Genomic DNA, 17,627 nt, shown 5'->3' on the forward strand with positions numbered 1-17,627 from the left:
TCTTTGCAACCCAAAGCATGGACAGTTGACTGCTTCCCACTGCTCTGCAGACTCACCCCCACCTGGTAGAATTTTAATTCCTTCAGTAAAATTGATTCCCCCAGTTCTGCACATTATTCTCCCTGTCTTCCATTTAGCCCGTTAGTTTGCTGACAGCAGAGTACACAGCACTTAGCAGCTGGTTTGTGGAACCATCAGTCAGGAAATTGTATGATAAATAGGAGGGAGCCAGGTTTAGTGGCACTTCCTTCTGCTTCAGCAGTTTTCGCCTGACTTTGGAAAAGTCATCATGTGGTGTTTTGTCAAGGGCCAGAGCAGGAGATGGCTGCGGTGCGGTGACTTATTACACATCCTCTTGAGTTATGATGCTCCACAGCTGTGCTGCTCATGTGTAAATAATAAACTGGGAGGTGGATAATTATGGTGGCTGCTGGCGACACAGGTCTGTTCTCGTCCTGTGGGTTTTCTTGGACAGCTCCTTGGGCCTCTGATGGAGCATATTGCGATCTTCCACATAGAAGCGACGAGATGCAAGGGAAGCACTCCACGTTTGAGGATTTGCCAGCATCTTTTTTTTTTTTTTGAGAGATGTGTTAGGATTAATGTCATGTGATGCCACATATGTTAAAGGACATGCTTGTCCTGATTTTTATGCTTCGTCTCTACTGTTAAGCTGTGGTCAAGCGTGTCTTGAATTGGAAGAGAGCTGTTTCATTGCATTTACTCGAAAGCGGCTTAAGAGGTGTGATTTCCACTGATCACTGACATGAGGTGTAAATGTTTGCACAGACTTTATCAGTCCAGGAGAAGTTATTTTCAACTAAATCAAGAAGGAAACAAATAGGAATAAAAATGCTTAAACTAAAATCAGATGTCTTTGATCAAGTCAGATCGTATTCATATTTTTTGGTTCTTTATTTAACCTAATTCCAGAATGCAGGATTCATAAATTTGCTCGTAACATAAATAAACACTTTGAGAAAACAATTCTGTAAGATGCATCACATACTTAGTCAGAATTAACTTTTAAACTCATAAAACATACTCAACAGTGGGAAATAACTACTAAATGCCCCAATAATTACTAATTCTAATCCTAAATTCTTTCCTGTTAAATATTTTTGCAGTGCTTGATAATTTTCTCTCTCATTTTGAAAAGGAAGAGCGTGAGAGAGAGAAAGAGAAAGTGGGTTAAAATCCTGTTAAAATAATTTCGTAAAAATATAAAGATGACAGTGCCTTTTATATGTCCATAAGGCTCTTGCAGTTTTCCCTGGGGGGGGGGGGGTGAAGATTTATACTGCTTGGGTAAATGCTTTTCATTTTATAGAACTGTGTGCCTGGTTTTCACCCCCGATGCATATAATCACTGCAACATAATTATAAATACTCATATAAAAGATAATGACTGTTACTTTTTGGATATATGAGGCATATTTTGAAGGTATAATACCTGCCCACATTTTGAGCTCTTGTGTGTATGAAAAAAGTCTGGGTTTGTGCATCTTCATAATTCATAGCTGCACCCACATAGAGAAAAGCAGATAGAGTTAGCACCCACTTATCTAGAGGAGAGAATTTAATCACACAGCCAAGAACCAAGAAATAAATAAGTGAAAATATCTTCCAGGTCTGACAGAATTGTCACAAAGTCCCTCAAAACACCATTTAAAATGATGCATAGGGAAAACTTGAGGAGGTCGGTCAGACGGTATGAATCCTTAATTTACAACAAGTTCTAGTAGGTTTATTTCTCCAGTTTCCAAGAATGGATGACTGTGTTAAGTCTGAAGTCTGCTGGAGGCAAGCCCATGAGCATCAGCAGTGACTGCTAACAGGAGGAGAGGAGAGAGAACCACACCCAGGGCCTGTTGGCCATCCACCTAACCCCTGATGCACCAGACCCTGAACCGCAATGATTCATTTGGGATTGTTCAAAACTGAAGACCATGAAACATTCACTGAGTAGATTTCAGACTTTCAGATTCATGAAATAGATTACGCCACTCAGTTTTATGTTGTTTTAGGAAGGATACATCAGTTTCTTCCAGAAGAGTTAAATGAAATAGGACGTTTGGGCCCTGCAGGATTCCTGGGTTACGTGGGACATTTAAACTTAGTGCACCAACTAGCAAGATTTGTGTTACAAAACAAAGCAAAACAAAAGAAAACAATTCCAACATCCTTTTATAATGTCCTAAGTGATGTATTTAAAATATAATTGTATTTTTCAGATGCACTTTATAAACCGTATAGCGTTTGATCAGGCAGTCAGCATGTCCCTATTGAATTTTCAGCATCATTGTACATCATGATATCACAATGTCAATGATATGAGATAATACTAAGATGACTCCTTTCCTCTTTCAGTACCATTCCCTCCCCACCGTCCTTATCTTATAAGGAGCAAGTACAGTATGCAGTGAGTAATGCACATTTTCTGCACTGTAGAACCTCTTCTTCTGGGTTCTATACCTGGTGGAGTTCAGCTTTGGGCACCTCCATAGTGCTGTCAGGGCTGTGATGTTGTACATTAATAGTATTTCTCTCTTATTTTATTCTCCTAATCATATTCTTAGATTCTCAAAAGAGGCCAGCAGGAGCAAAGTCTTAAAAAAAAAACAGGAGGGGGAAGTAAAATAATCATTTTTTAAAAAAAACAAAGGTTGTTATATTTACATTCTAAAAGATGCTTGTTGGAGAAAATTTGGACAAGAGAAATGTATAGGAAGGAAAACGAAAACTACTTGAATTCAACAAGCACATGTATAATAGTCACCCCCAGGACTTAAGGAAACTCACAGTGGAGGATGCAATCATACCCTCGTCTATGTTTGACACACCCACTCCCCTGCCCCATGGGGAGGTTCTGTATTGCTTTTTCCAGCCATTCCTCAGGGCCTGTTCACAGGGTCTCATTTGGAATTGCTTTTACCGCCTACTACACTTCCCTGGTGGCTCAGAGCTTAAAGCGTCTGCCTGGAATGCAGGAGACATGGGTTTGATCCCTGGGTTGGGAAGATCCCCTGGAGAAGGAAATGGTAACCCACTCCAGTACTCTTGCTTGGAAAATCCCATGGAGGGAGGAGCCTGGTGGGCTACAGTCCATGGGGTCGCAAAGAGTCGGACACAACTGAGCGACTTCACTCACTCACTCAAACTGGGCAAAATCTTCAGACTTTTCAGAGGAGCTCATAGCCCTTCTGAGGCCTGTTTGGTGTACACATCAATTCTTGGGAGTGTTCTGGGCAACAGTGGAGTGACAGCTACATGCAGGCTTCCAGGGCGACCACGTATGGAAGGTAACATTCACAACACGAGTTCTGGTGTATTTGCTGTTTTATCACCTCAGAGTTGTGAAGGCTCACCTCCTGATCTTGGACTTGTTTCTTTATTGCTTCTTGAAACTCAGGAAAAACTTTAGTATCAGGGGTGCTCCTCATGATAAAATCTGGTAAAGATATTTTCAGTTCTTTCAGTGAATCACTACTTAGAAAAAAAAAGTTTATTTTCAGATTTGTCAGAGATAATCAGGGCAAGTGGGAGCAGAAGAACTATTTTAAGTAAGCATACACACAGAAACCTCAAAACAGTGATGACTGACCTGAGCCAGAGCAGGAGAGGAGGCCAAGGGAATGTTGGTCCAAGGGGAATGTTGGGGCTGCAGGAAAGGAACCCCAGTTTACTGCAAATGTCCCTCTGTCAGGCCATGTAACATCTCTGGCCAACCTATACATTTGCTGCCCTTGTGTTGGGATTCTGGAAGCCTGACCTAGGACAAGGAGGAGTGGGAGGGGGCATGCTTTTGAATTATTTAAGTGTGTGTGTGTGTGTGTTTGTGTGTGTGTGTGTCTACATGTGACATGGATTCTAGCAGGGACTTTTGAAAGAACTCCTTTCCTTACATGTGTGGGAGAGATGAAAACTAGTAGTGATATTATGTCTTCGTCTAAAATTCACGTCACAGGACTTCCCTGGTGATTAAAACTCCAAGCTCCCAGTGCAGGGCGTGTGGGTTCGATCCCTGGTCAGGGAACTACAGTCCACATGCTGCAATTAAAAGGCCTGCATACCACAACTAAGTCCAGGCACAGCCAAATAAATAAATAAAATATTAAAATTCATATGACAGTGTCATTTTAAAAATAAAAATTGAGGCATTCACTGGTGGCTGAGTGGTTAGGACTCTCCAAACTTTTCATTGCTGAGCGTCTGGATTCAGTCCCTCGTTGGGAAACTAACATCCCACAAGCCATGTGATGCGGCCAAAAAAATAAATGTGGCCAAAAAAATAAATGCAAATAAAGAAGTGTTTTGGCGTCTCTTCCTCTTGGCTTGGTGGCTTCCGTCATCCTCTGCACTCTGGCCAGTCTCTCTTCCAGGCTAGGGGCACATGATGTGCCTCTTTCTTGCTCTCCTGTCTGGGTTCAGGTTGCATTCAGTGGCTCTACTGTCTCATGTGCTGGTATTATTTGCTTGGTCCTGAACTTTCAAGAATTCTTCCACAAATTCTTCAGGTTAATTTCAGCATCAGTTGTGAAGACAGTGTGGCGATGTGGCTTCATGTATGGGAATTCTGTTTCAAAGTGTTCTGTTTATACAGGTTGGACTTTCTTTCCTTTTCAGACCCTCCTCATCTCTTTCCTGCATTCCATCCTCCTGTACCAATTGATGCCAGACACCACGAGGGCCGTTACCATTATGATCCATCTCCGATCCCTCCGTTGCATGTGTAAGTATTACAACTTTGCCCATTAAAGAAACAGGACAAAATACTGGCTTTTACCATCTCAGGATTTTTGTTACCAACACAGCTACTGGGCTTGGGAGCTGTGATAGAAGTCTAAGATTTACTTTTGAAATACGGCAAGCCTATCTGTTCCTGGACTCACTGAAGCACATCCTGCTGCTTCCTGAAGAATGCCTGTCATACGAGGTGGCTGGCACATATTTCCTATATATTTTTGCTGACGTGTGCTCTGTGGCCTCTAAATACTAAATTAAAAAGCGGAGGCCTAATGGAAGATTCCCTCTCAGAATATGTATTTGGTCGAGTGAATTTGAAGTTGTCTCATGCTCTGATTTCTGTTAATGGGAAAGCCCTGTTCCAGGGATCACAATGAGTCATAATGAAATTTTCATGGTAAATTTTCATAGCCCCTGTGGTGTCTACTCCAACAGTCACTTGATTGATGGGAATGTCACCCAAACAAAATGGCAAATGTGATCGAGCACATGGTTTACACAGAGATAAAAGGCAGGAATGAGGGTGATAACTAACACACATTAGAAAAGGAAGAAAAGACAAGATATCATGTGATATTACTTATATGCAGAATCTAAAATAAAATGATATGAATGAACTTATTTACAAAACAGACTCTTAGACAGAGAAAACAAACTTATGGTTGCCAAAGGTGAGGGGAGATAAATTAGGACTTTGGGATTAACATATACATAGTACTGTATATAAAATAAATAAGCAACAAGGACCTACTTTATAGCACAGGAAACTCTGCCCAATATTCTGTAACAATCTAAATAGGAAAAGAATTTGAAAAAAAGTAGATATATGTGTAACTTTGCTATGCACCCGAATCTAATACAGCGTTGTTAATCAACTATTCTCTAATATAAAATAAATATTAAAAAAAGAAGACAAGGTCCTGGAGATAAATGTGGTATCACTCAGTTTGGAGGGAAAGAATATCAGGTATTCAGGATAGCCTGCACCTAAGCTGAAATGACCTTATTTTGTAGTGTTGTCCAGAAAACTGATGTATACTGTAACAAGGGGAGTCAACCTTTGGGAGGGGCTGGCCCTTTGAATGGCCTAGATTTTACATTTAATCATGTCTGGTAATTACCCTTCATTCTGAGACAGTAAAGTTAGAAAGCCCAAAAAATACTTTGAAGAATAATGCTAGTTATTTGGATGGTAGATTGCATCTCCAAGGCTATTCGTTACAGCTGTGTAATTACATATACGTCAAAGAAAAATGAAGTTGTTTTAAAACAAGTCCTCCTCTGTGAACAGAATTAATTGATATTAACAGCCCTAACTATATGCCCAAGTACACATATAATATTTTACCCACAGTTTTTTGGATCCATCTCCCATTACTGAACTGTAATTTCAGAGCAGATTTGCCTGGAGGTAAGTCATAAATCTGTGCTCAGACTTCTATAAGCATTAAAGGAGAAGTGGATATTTAGAGAGAATGCAGAAACTTGTGACTTATTCTTTGACGTTTCATTGGAACACGAGTATTTTCAGGGTTCTAAAGCCTACTAAAAATACATTCAGATAAAACCAACAGGCCCATTTAAAGCTCCCTATACAAAGGGAAGAAAACTCCAAATTCAGGCTGAAATCTGCCATGGAATTCATCCTGCTCTCCCAAAGTTTTGCAGTACCGATGGGACCCAGGCTTCTCAGATGAGGATGTGCTTTATGGTACAGAACCAGCAAGGGCCCACCGGACCTGGGAGATGCACAGGACTGATTTCACCCAGATTCAAGTCTCTGCAGTGATGAAGTAATTTGGATCAGATTTTCTATAGAATTTCAGAGTACTTCACTTTTCAAAACTCATCTTATAGAGAAATTTCAAAAAATGAATTCATATGATAGAATGAGTGTTTCCCTGGTGGCTCAGAGCTAAAGAATCTGCCTACAAATGCAGGAGACTTGGGTTCGATCCCTGGATTGGGAAGATGCCCTGGAGAAGGAAATAGCAACCCCCTCCAGTGTTCTTGCTTGGGAACTCCCATGGACAGAGGAGCCTGGTGGGCTACAGTCTGTGGTGTTGCAAGGAGTCTGACACGACTTAGCCACTAAACAAGATGATAAAATGAACTAGTTCCTCTGGGTTCATTATAGTTTGCCTTGTAGTTAAATTCAAATGTGAATTTGTCAGTTAAAACCCCAAGTTTTGGTTCTTTGGCAGAATTGTAATAGCAAGCCCTTGTATAGATCACTGTTTGTTCTAGGTCGTGATTGCTGTATCTAAAGAATTCACTTGCTAGAGATAAAAACGGGGCTTCCCTGGTGGCTCAGACGGTAAAGCGTCTGCCTGCAGTGTGGGTTCGATCCCTGGGTTGGGAAGATCCCCTGGAGAAGGAAATGGCAACCCACTCAAGTATTCTTGCCTGGAAAATTCTGTAGACTGAGGAGCCTGGTAGGCTACAGTCCATGGGGTCGCAAAGAGTCGGACATGACTGAGTGACTTCACTTTCACTTAGAGATAAAAACACCATGGGATAAGACAGGTCAAGTTTGGAGAATTCCAGGGAAGAGGGTTGCATTTCCTATATGACTGCTGAGCTGGGATTTTTGTAGATTTTAGTATTATTAACCCATTGTATCTTTGTGGGGTTCTACATTCGAGGATTCAACCAACCTTGGATTAGAAATATTGGAGAAGCAAACCCCAGAAAGTTCCAAAAAGCAACACTTGAATTTCCAGCACACTGACAACTATTGACGTAGCATTTCCATTGTATTGGGTACTATAATTAATCCAGAGATGATTGAAGTTTCCAAGAAGACTTGCATAGGTTATATGCAAACACTATGCCTTTTTATGTAAAGGATTTGAAGATCCATGGATTTTAGTATCTGTGATAGTCCTGGAACCCTTCAGATACTGAGAGATGATTATACTTCCTGCTTTTTCAGCCAAGCTTTAGGATCATTTAGCAGCAATTGACTAAATTGTTCTCTAGCTATCTAAGTGTTTAGTAACCCAAGATTCATCCTATAAAGCTGGTAGATAATCCTGAAGCTCCAAAGAGAAGCTCTGGAAGGTGCTGGGAGGATGTCATTGTCTCCTGGGACTGCTGGGCATTGCAGAGTCCTGGATGGAGACACTGAACTTATGAAGTAGTCTCTGGGAAGCTGGGGGTAGTATCATCTCTCTGCTTTTATAACGTGACATTTTCCCTGCATTACGCTTAATGGTCTTCCCTCCCTGGATGGCAGACTCCTGCTTAAACTCCTTATCCTCAAGGCCTAACTCATTCTCTCTCTCTCTCTCTCTCTCTCTCTCTCTCTCTCTCTCTCTCTCTCTTTTTTTTTTTCCTATTTTTTGGCCAAGCAGCATGTGATCTTAGTTTCCTGACCAGAGAGTGAATCTGCACCCTTGCAATGGAAGCGCAGAGTCTTAACTACTGAACCTGCAGGGAACTCCCTCAAGGCCTATTTCAGATATCACCTTTGCGGGCAGTCTCAAAGGTTGTTCCTAGAGGCTGTTCCTTAAGCACCTCGTGTGCCTTTATTGCAGACGAATATTCTTGTCTGATCAGTCATTGCTTAGTGGTCACCGGACCTGCTATATTTGCAGGCAGTCGCTTGTTCAGGTGCCTAGTTTAATATGCTCCATAGACCTCCAAAGGGTCCAGTCTGGAAACAGTGGACTAGCAGTCAGAGAGCTTGAATTGTGCTCTTGCTTTGCACTTGTTGGTGCTGGGAATTGGCAACCTACAATTTCCATATATTAGTTCAATTCCATGAAAATGACGTTACCTGCCTTACCGACTCTCCAAATTGCAAATCGAAGAGTTCAATGTAATCATGTTCTTGTGAGCACCCTTGAAAGCAGGATGCTGTAAGCAAATACAGAGAGTTAGCATCCAGACCATTGGGGGCCTGACAAACACTCAGAGATTCTATTCTGGCCTGGCTCAATCCTGAATCCCTGGGATGCTTTGGCACCTTCTTAGATGCAAATGTAGATATGCCTGTGACAGATCATTTTAGGGGTGCAGGGTAATGAAGGTGAATATGACTTGGTTACTGAAATCTTCAAAGCACATCTATGCTTAGAGGATAACCTGGAAAAGTAAAGTGATTTTATCTAGAAGTTGAATTCCAAAATGCTTGCTTTATAATTAGCTTCTAGACAATGAAATAAAGTGAGCTTACTGATTTTTCAGAATAAATGTTTTTAATTGTAAGTAGACAAAATTGGGGAATAGTCTCACTGTTTCATACACATGATTGTTCTGGTGCCAGTGTAATGAATTAAATGGTAAGTCTCTTGGAAACAGGACGTGTGTTGATGATGGAAATGCCAACAGATCTCTGTTTAGAAGGATGGCAGGCACTGCGATAATTATGCTATCATATCCTATCATTAATGATTCTATTGAAAGAGGTTTATAAATTGCTCTTCTTTTTAGATAAACCACCCTATATTAAGGCATCAACGATATGGCGCAGAATTAAATTAAAATCTCATAAAATGAAATATGCTCTGTATTAGCTGTTTGACACTTAATTTGCCTCTGAATGAGTAGAGGAAATCACAAATTAACCTGCCTTTGTTTTTCCAACCATGGCTTATTAGGTGTTAGAACAACTGCAATTACAGCCTAATAATAACCACCAAGCCTTATAAATATGTACGGAAATACGTCAGTTTGTGTTAAAGAACCCAGTTTGTTAAGTGGAATGCCTTTCTTTAGCTTACACGATTTACTCTCACAGAGTTTATAGTTAGGCAGTGTAGACAGAGTATAGAAATTTAAATTGTTCCAAATACAGTTCTCAAAATAATGTTATAATTTATAGTATTTTCTTTCTTAACTTAAAAATCATGAATTTCAGTTCAGGATTTTAAAGTGAGATATGAAATGTTAGTGTCGTCTTTCCCTGAGTTGTCATGTAAAGATTGTCATAGAAAATGTATAATTCCTACATTATGTTTATTTAATTCAAGCAGTTTGAAAATTAAGAAACACTGGATATGGGGCATGTCTGGTTTTCCTCTGAAAGTTATTCTTCACTGAATTCACCAGAACTTACATTCAGTAGATAATTGGAGCATCTTGTTCTCTCTCAAATCATTTGTTTTGACCACAGAGTTCATGTTTTATTAAGCCATGGAGAAAAGAGTACAATGTTTTACAAAAGTATTAATGAGTATATTTTATATGTTGCTGAGATCATTGGGAGCGTAAATAACAGCACCTGGAATCTGTAGCCACATAGTGCTGGCGGGAATTTCATGTGGCTGTTTCTTGGTCTTGGCCTTACCTCTGTTTCCTGCTCCGCACTGTCTCCATCAGGGCTGTGGGTTGCACAACTCCAGGAGGCATCGTTGTAGCCTATGGGGATGGATGATGTTCTCTAGGCTAACGATTACTACTTATTTTAAAATCCCACTTGGAAATTTAAACTATTGGGATATTGCATCCCTCTGCCCTAGAAACAGTTATTTCAAGTGACTGCTTTCACTTGCATTTTGAGTGTATGCTTGTTTTCTTGGCTTTACTGTTGGAGCACATTTTAGCATGGGCTTACTTTTGAAAGCTGCTGCTGCTGCTGCGAAGTCACTTCAGTCGTGTCTGACTCTGTGCGACCCCCCCATAGACGGCAGCCCACCAGGCTTCCCTGTCCCTGGGATTCTCCAGGCAAAAACACTGGAGTGGGTTGCCATTTCTTTCTCCAATGCATGAGAGTGAAAAGTGAAGGTGAAGTCGCTCAGTCGTGTCCGACCCTTAGCGACTCCATGGACTGCAACATTCCAGGCTCCTCCATCCATGGGATTTTCCAGGCGAGAGTACTGGAGTGGGATGCCATTAGACAAGGTGTATTCATAGAAACCCAAATCATAAAGTTTTAATTCCACATTCATTCTGGATTTTCACTTGAGAAAAAAATATTGATCTTTTACATAGAGTTATTTTGAGCCAAAGTTTTCTCATTTACGGACCAGTATGAATTGAATTTTGGATGGTCCGTCTGCTTCTTGCTGAGCTCGGCAATTTATTTTTTTCAAAGCAGAATCAGCCTCAGTCACTAATTCATGACAATAACTAGAGCCCCACAGATCTTGCCGCTGGAGCTGAGAGCTATCCTTGTCGTGCGCTATGAATGCAAGCAGCACGGCACCCTAAGCCAGTGCTCTGACAGGCTGTCGCATTTCACCATCCACTTTACTGATTCATTTTAGAAAATCAGCTTCATCTTTTCTCTCCTGGGGGAAATGAGCACTCATGTTCTCTTCGACACAGCAGCTCTTTTTTTTTTTTTCCTCTCTTAGTTGAGTCAATGTGCCTCTTTCTAAGACTGCCTAACTCCCTGGAATTATTCCACCTAAGTAAGAAGAGCTGTTCCTCCCTCCAAAAGTGGTCCACTTCCTGGCACCTGGAGAGAGGACAGTACATGGTAGATCATTAATATTAGCTGGGAAAGAGAGGGCTTTGAAAATAAGTAAGGCTTCCCTCAACCCTTTTAGAGTTAGAGCTAGGAGATGAGTAGCAAGTTTGGAGTCTGAATAAATACACTTCTTTCCAGACAAAGAAATCTCTAAGAAAAGATAGATCATTATGGTAAAAGCTTAGAGAAAGAAAGAGGCAGTGGATGACCAGAACTACTACACAGTTCCTCTCTGTCCTCTCCTCCCTCCCTCCCTAGATTCAGCACCAGTGTGAGCTAGCTACTCTGCCTAGTGGAGCTCCTCTAATAACTATTCAGAAGCAGCCTTCAGTCTAGCCGTCTACTTAAACTTTGTGATGGGCTCCTAATGTATAATAGTGATTGCATTCTTTTCAGTCCCAGGAAAGTCTCCAGTAAGATGCAGAGACTGAGCAAGACTTTGTGTTTGGGGGCATAACTGGCTTGGAATATTTTAATAGTGCAATTAAAAATCAAGAAAGGCAAGTCCTTTCTCTCCTCCTGTGTTTGTGCTCTACCCTAAACATTATTAAGAAGACTGATAAAGTGTGATGACATCTCAGATTTCAGGCATGCTTCATTTTACTATGCTTCTCTTTATGGTGCTTGCAGATATTTAACTTTTTACAGATGGAGGGTTTGTGGTAACTGTGTTTTGAGCAAGTCTATGGGCACATCTTTTCAACAGCATTTGCTCACTGAGAGTTAGCATTTTTTTACAAAATATTTTTAATGAAATATTTTTAAATTTAATGAATATTTAACAAAATATTTTAATGAAAAAACACTGACTTTTTTTAAACATAAAGCTGTTACACACTTAATAGACTAAAGTATAGGGTGAGCATAACTTTTATATGCACTTCTACGTGGGTGCTCAGTCATATCTGACTCTGTGACCCCATGGACTTTAACCCACCAGGCTCCTCTGTCCATGGAATTTCCCAGGCAAGAGTACTGGAGTGGGTTGCCATTTCTGTTCCAGGGGATCTTCCCGATCCGGGGATTGAACTCATGTCTCCTGCATCTCCTGCAATGGCAGGCAGATTCTTTACCACTGCACCACCTGGGAAGCCTTTATATGCATTGGGAAATCAAAATATTCATGTGATGCACTTTATTGTGATATTTGCTTTATTATAGTGGTCTGGAATTGAACCCCCAATATCTTGCAGGTAGGCCTATGTGTCAACTACTGTAGCTAACACTTTGTACACTTTGTAACACTCACTTCTACCCTAAGAAAAGAAAATGAACTAGGTTATAACCACATGTCTTACAGGTAAAGACCATCTGTGTATGTCTTTGAATTTGCTAGGCTGATCCATGCCTTTACAGAGTGACTTCTGGATAGTTATTGCTTTCCATGATGATAATGGATTGTCCTTTTTTAGGCCAGTACAGGATGACTGCCATCCTCTTTGTTTTTATTTTTTTACTTTAATGGAGTGTGTCATCTCCTGCCAACAAAATTAGCACACTTAGGACTCAAAAGAACACAGTGACTACTGAAGATGGTGTGAATATAAATGCCTATTGCAGTGTCAGATGTTGTTCACCACCAAACACATCATGTGTGCATGCTAAGTCACTTCAGTTGTGTCCGACTCTTTGTGACCCTATGGACTGTAGCCTGCCAGGCTCCTCTGTCCATGGGATTCTTCAGACAAGAATACTGGAGTGGGTTGCTATGCCCTCCTCCAGGAGATCTTCCCGACCCATGGGATTGAACCCATGTCTCTTAAGTTTCTTGCATTGGCAGGCAGGTTCTTTACCACTAGCGCTACCTGGGAAGCCTAAATATATCGCCTGACATCAAATCAGTTCCTAGTTAAAGGTCCGAAGTCACCTTATGTGACTGAGTACCATTTAACTTCAATAGCTGCCTTCTCAGACCTCTCACGTGGAAATAAAATTAATGAAATTAGCAATCTTTAATTGATAATATAATATGGGATACCAAAATTCCAAATATAAGGGTAAAAAAAGAAATGACTCAGCCATTCACAATAAAAAATATATATATAATAATGGCCATGACTATAAAATGACATTTTTCAGTACTTACTGTGAGCATAGTTTTAGAGACTTTACAAAACTATCTCATAGAATAGAATAGCCAGCCCTATGATGCAGTCATTATCAATAGCCTCTTTTCCAAGATATGGAAACCTTGACGTAGAGAAGTTAATGGTCATGGTTATTTAAACCTAGACATCAGACACTACATTCCTAGCACTTGACTTTCATCCTCTCCTCATGAAAATGAACGCTGGAGCCATTGCTGCTACAGTTTATTTGTATGTATGTGTGTGTGTGGATACTAAGTCGCTTCAGCTGTGTCCCACTCTTTACGACCCTGTGAACTGTAGCCTGCCAGACTCTTCTGTCCATGGGATTCTCCAGGCAAGAATACTGGAGTGGGTTGTCATGCCCTCCTCCAGGGGATCTTCCCAACCCAGGCATCGACCCTGTATCTGCATTGGCGGGCAGATTCTTCACCACTAATGCCACTTGGGAAGCCTATGTATATATATGAGGAGCCCGGCAGACTACAGTCCATGGAGTCATACAAGAGTCAGACATGACTTAGTGGCCAAACAACAACAATAATGATTATATATATATATATACATATATATATATATATATACATATATAGAAATTTTGAATGTCACAGACTGTCATTGTCTTCTGCAAAATTCTAAGTTAATAATATGAGAGTAATGAGAAAAGCTAGTAAAACCTTTATCTGTAGCTGCCAGCTCCCCCCGCCCCGCAATTAGATATACATCAAGGTTTGCTACTGTAGAACTTGTGATGCCTAACATCTGGACATTGATATAAATAGCTGCATGGAATGTTCGGTGAATTGTAACTCATCACTTGGTAGAACTGTTGAAAAATACTTAATAGTGGCATTTGAGAGGACCATAAGAAAACATGGATAAATAATGATCAATGATTACAACTGTATACTCTATAAAATGTAAGCCATATTGGATGAGATTGCAACATGCATCTGCCTGGAACCTTCTTCCCTTAGGTGTCCATGGCTTGCTCCCTTGCTTCATGCATTTCCCTGCACAGACATCTCCTTATCAGAGAGGTCTTTGGTTAAGAACCATCTAATGACTAGGGATTGCCAAACTATGGCCTGTGAACTATCCAGCCAGGGCCTGTTTTGGTAAATAAAGTTTTATTGGGATCCAGTGACTGTCACTTGTTTACTATTGTCTATTCTATGACAGCTTTAGCAATCAAGGGCAGTGTTGAGTAGCTGAGATAATGAAAAAATCCTATAACACAAAGTTTGCCAAGACCTGATCTAAATTAACACATTCTTTCTAACCTCACTATCCTCTTTCTCTGCTTTATTTATCTTTCTTTCTTTTCAGTTGGGGTATAGTTGCTTTACAATGTTGTGTTAGTTTCTGCTGTAAAAAACATGAATTATCTATATGTATACATATATGCCCTCCCTCGTGAGCTTCCCTCCCACCCCCTTACCTCCATCCCATCCATCTAGGTCATGTCATTCTCCTGTTTTAAACTTCTAGGCTATTTTTCATTGCTATTCTCAACATTTCTCACTATATATCATATCAGTTCAAAAAAAGAAAATGTCTTATTGTTTGGTTATCATTTCTCATGATCAACTAAATAACTGTAAGTTCAGTTCAGTTCAGTCGCTCAGTCGTGTCCGACTCTTTGCGACCCCATGAATCGCAGCACGCCAGGCCTCCCTGTCCATCACCATCTCCTGGAGTTCACCCAGACTGACGTCCATCGAGTCAGTGAGGCCATCCAGCCATCTCATCCTCAGTCGTCCCCTTCTCCTCCTGCATCCTCCCAATCCTTCCCAGCATCAGAGTTTTTTCCAATGAGTCAACTCTTCGCATGAGGTGGCCAAAGTACTGGAGTTTCAGCTTTAGCATCATTCCTTCCAAAGAAATCCCAGGGCTGACCTCCTTCAGAATGGACTGGTTGGATCTCCTTGCAGTCCGAGGGACTCTCAAGAGTCTTCTCCAACACCACAGTTCAAAAGCATCAATTCTTCGGCGTTCAGCCTTCTTCACAGTCCAACTCTCACATCCATACATGACTACTGGAAAAACCATAGCCTTGACTAGACGGACCTTAGTCGGCAAAGTAATGTCTGTGCTTTTGAATATGCTATCTAGGTTGGTCATAACTTTTCTTCCAAGGAGTAAGTGTCTTTTAATTTCATGGCTGCAGTCACTATCTGCAGTGATTCTGGAGCCCCCAAAAATAAAGTCTGACACTGTTTCCACTGTTTCCACATCTATTTCCCATGAAGTGATGGGACTGGATGCCATGATCTTTGTAACTATAAAGCCTGCCTCATTTTCAAGCACCACCTTAGACCATCTACATCCATAGTTCCTAGTCTAAGTATGAAAATATAGTTGAGTTTCAATTCCTAAACTTTAAAATTTTAATGAGCTGGTAGATGAACCCCCACACACTTTGCTTTGCATTAAGAAATGAACACAAAACAAAGACAAGGTGCTCTAAGGGCATATGACTTTTTTCTGTTTTGCAATATTCCTTTTTAAAAAAAAAAATGAAACAGTTGATTTACAGTGTGTTAATTTCTACTGTATAGCAGAGTGATGCAATTATACATATTAGTTCAGTTCAGTTCAGTTCAGTCGCTCAGTTGTGTCTGACTCTTTGCAACCCCACGAACCGCAGCACACCAGGCTTCTCTGTCCATCACCAACTCCCAGAGCCTACTCAAACTCATGTCCATTGTGTTGGTGATGCCATCCAACCATCTCATCCTCTGTCATCCCCTTTTCCTCCCGCCTTCAATCTTTCCCAGCATCAGGGTCTTTTCCAAGGAGTCAGTTCTTCACATTAGGTGGCCAAAGTATTGGAGTTTCAGCTTCAGCATCAGTCCTTCCAATGAATATTCCAGACTGATTTCCTTTAGGATGGACTGGTTGGATCTCCTTGCAGTCCAAGGGACTCTCAAGAGTCTTCTCCAACACCACAGTTCAAAAGCATCAATTCAGTGCTCAGCTTTCTTTATAGTCCAACTTTCACATTCATACATGACTACTGGAAAAACCGTAGCTTTGACAAGATGGACCTTTGTTGGCAAAGTAATGTCTGCTTTTTAATATGCTGTCTAGGTTGGTCATAGCTTATATGCATGCATTCTTTTTCCTATTCTTTTCCATTATGGTTTATCACAGAATATTGAATCCTTTTTATCCATTCTATATACAATAGTTTTGTTTTGCTATATTCCTAATGACTGAAATATTGAAGTTGGTCATTGGTTACAGAGAAAGCAGGCCCTAATTGTAGTGCATATTCACAGAGTGAGTGCCAGCTTCTTGGATAAATTCCTGTGTTCTTTGTGCTGTGCTCAGCAGTCCGGCCCTGAGCAGATATTGACTGAAGGTATTCACTGCCACTGAACCAGAAGTGGCCAGCTCTATAGAGCCTGCTGTTCAGCCTGTTGCAGGGGCCTGGGGGGTACTGGACTGTAACAGACTTTTTTCTTTGAGTACAATGCTCCCACTCATGTTAAGCTTGGCTTCAAAGAAAACAGAAATTTACTGCCATCATTGTATTTATTTTTCAAAGTTTGCGGTAGAGAAAATTGAACTTTCACAGAATTTGTCCCAATAGGAAGGCACTTTCTGGTTAGTTTTTAGGATGATGAATACCACCCAAAATCCAAGCTGCCTGCAGCTCTTCCTCCGTGGTCATCTGTCCTTCACTTAGGTAACTGAATCCGCTTTTTCCACCTAAACAAAGACATGCCATTTCCTATAGCTCCTCAGCAGGCTGAGTTTTATTTCAGACCCTTCCTCAGAGGAACAAAGGCCGGAGACACAGGGCTGCCTGTCACTCATTTCTTTTTGTTATTGTTGCATCCCCACCCCTGCCCCCAGCAAAATTCATGCATCCAAAAAAAAAAATATACTATGTATATATGGTATTCACAGATTTGTTTCCAGGAATCTGCTTGCTAACTTTTTGAATCCTGAGTGACAAATTAGCTAGACTTTTGCATTTTTGATGATCCGAGGCAATTAAGCACACAAAAGGAAAGAGCAAGAAAATGATCTGTCTTCAAACTCATTCTCTGAGTCCTAGGGTAGTGATATGTTTGCAGAACATATATTAGATAACTATATTGAAAAGAAATTTGAAAAACGATATGGACCATTTTTTTTAGTTCCGATGTGATCTTTGTAAGAGGCATATGAGAATAGTAATGGACATCATTACTTTGAAGTTGGGGAAAATGGACCAGTTAAATGACTTATTGGTCCCATGTTTACCTCCTGCGCTAACCTAGCTGAATTGGTGGTAACTGCGGCAATGTTTATAACTCTGGAGTTAAAACTGCAAGTGTCGTGCGAAAGATGTACCCACACCTGGCGCCTGTCTCTCCTTTCCT

The 17,627-nt window shown here is 40.7% G+C and overlaps 1 protein-coding gene across 1 annotated transcript in view; it reads left to right on the forward strand.

The window, feature by feature from the left end:
* The window catches only part of GLI3 (GLI family zinc finger 3), a 296,245-nt gene that overhangs the window by 151,606 nt on the left and 127,012 nt on the right, over positions 1 to 17,627 (forward strand). The window contains exon 3 of the mRNA XM_068972921.1: positions 4,627 to 4,732. Within this exon, the coding sequence (XP_068829022.1) occupies positions 4,627 to 4,732 (106 nt within the window). The remainder of the gene's footprint in view (positions 1 to 4,626; positions 4,733 to 17,627) is intronic.

This window comes from Capricornis sumatraensis, chromosome 5, assembly GCF_032405125.1.
Source record: "Capricornis sumatraensis isolate serow.1 chromosome 5, serow.2, whole genome shotgun sequence".
Lineage (NCBI taxonomy): Eukaryota > Metazoa > Chordata > Mammalia > Artiodactyla > Bovidae > Capricornis > Capricornis sumatraensis.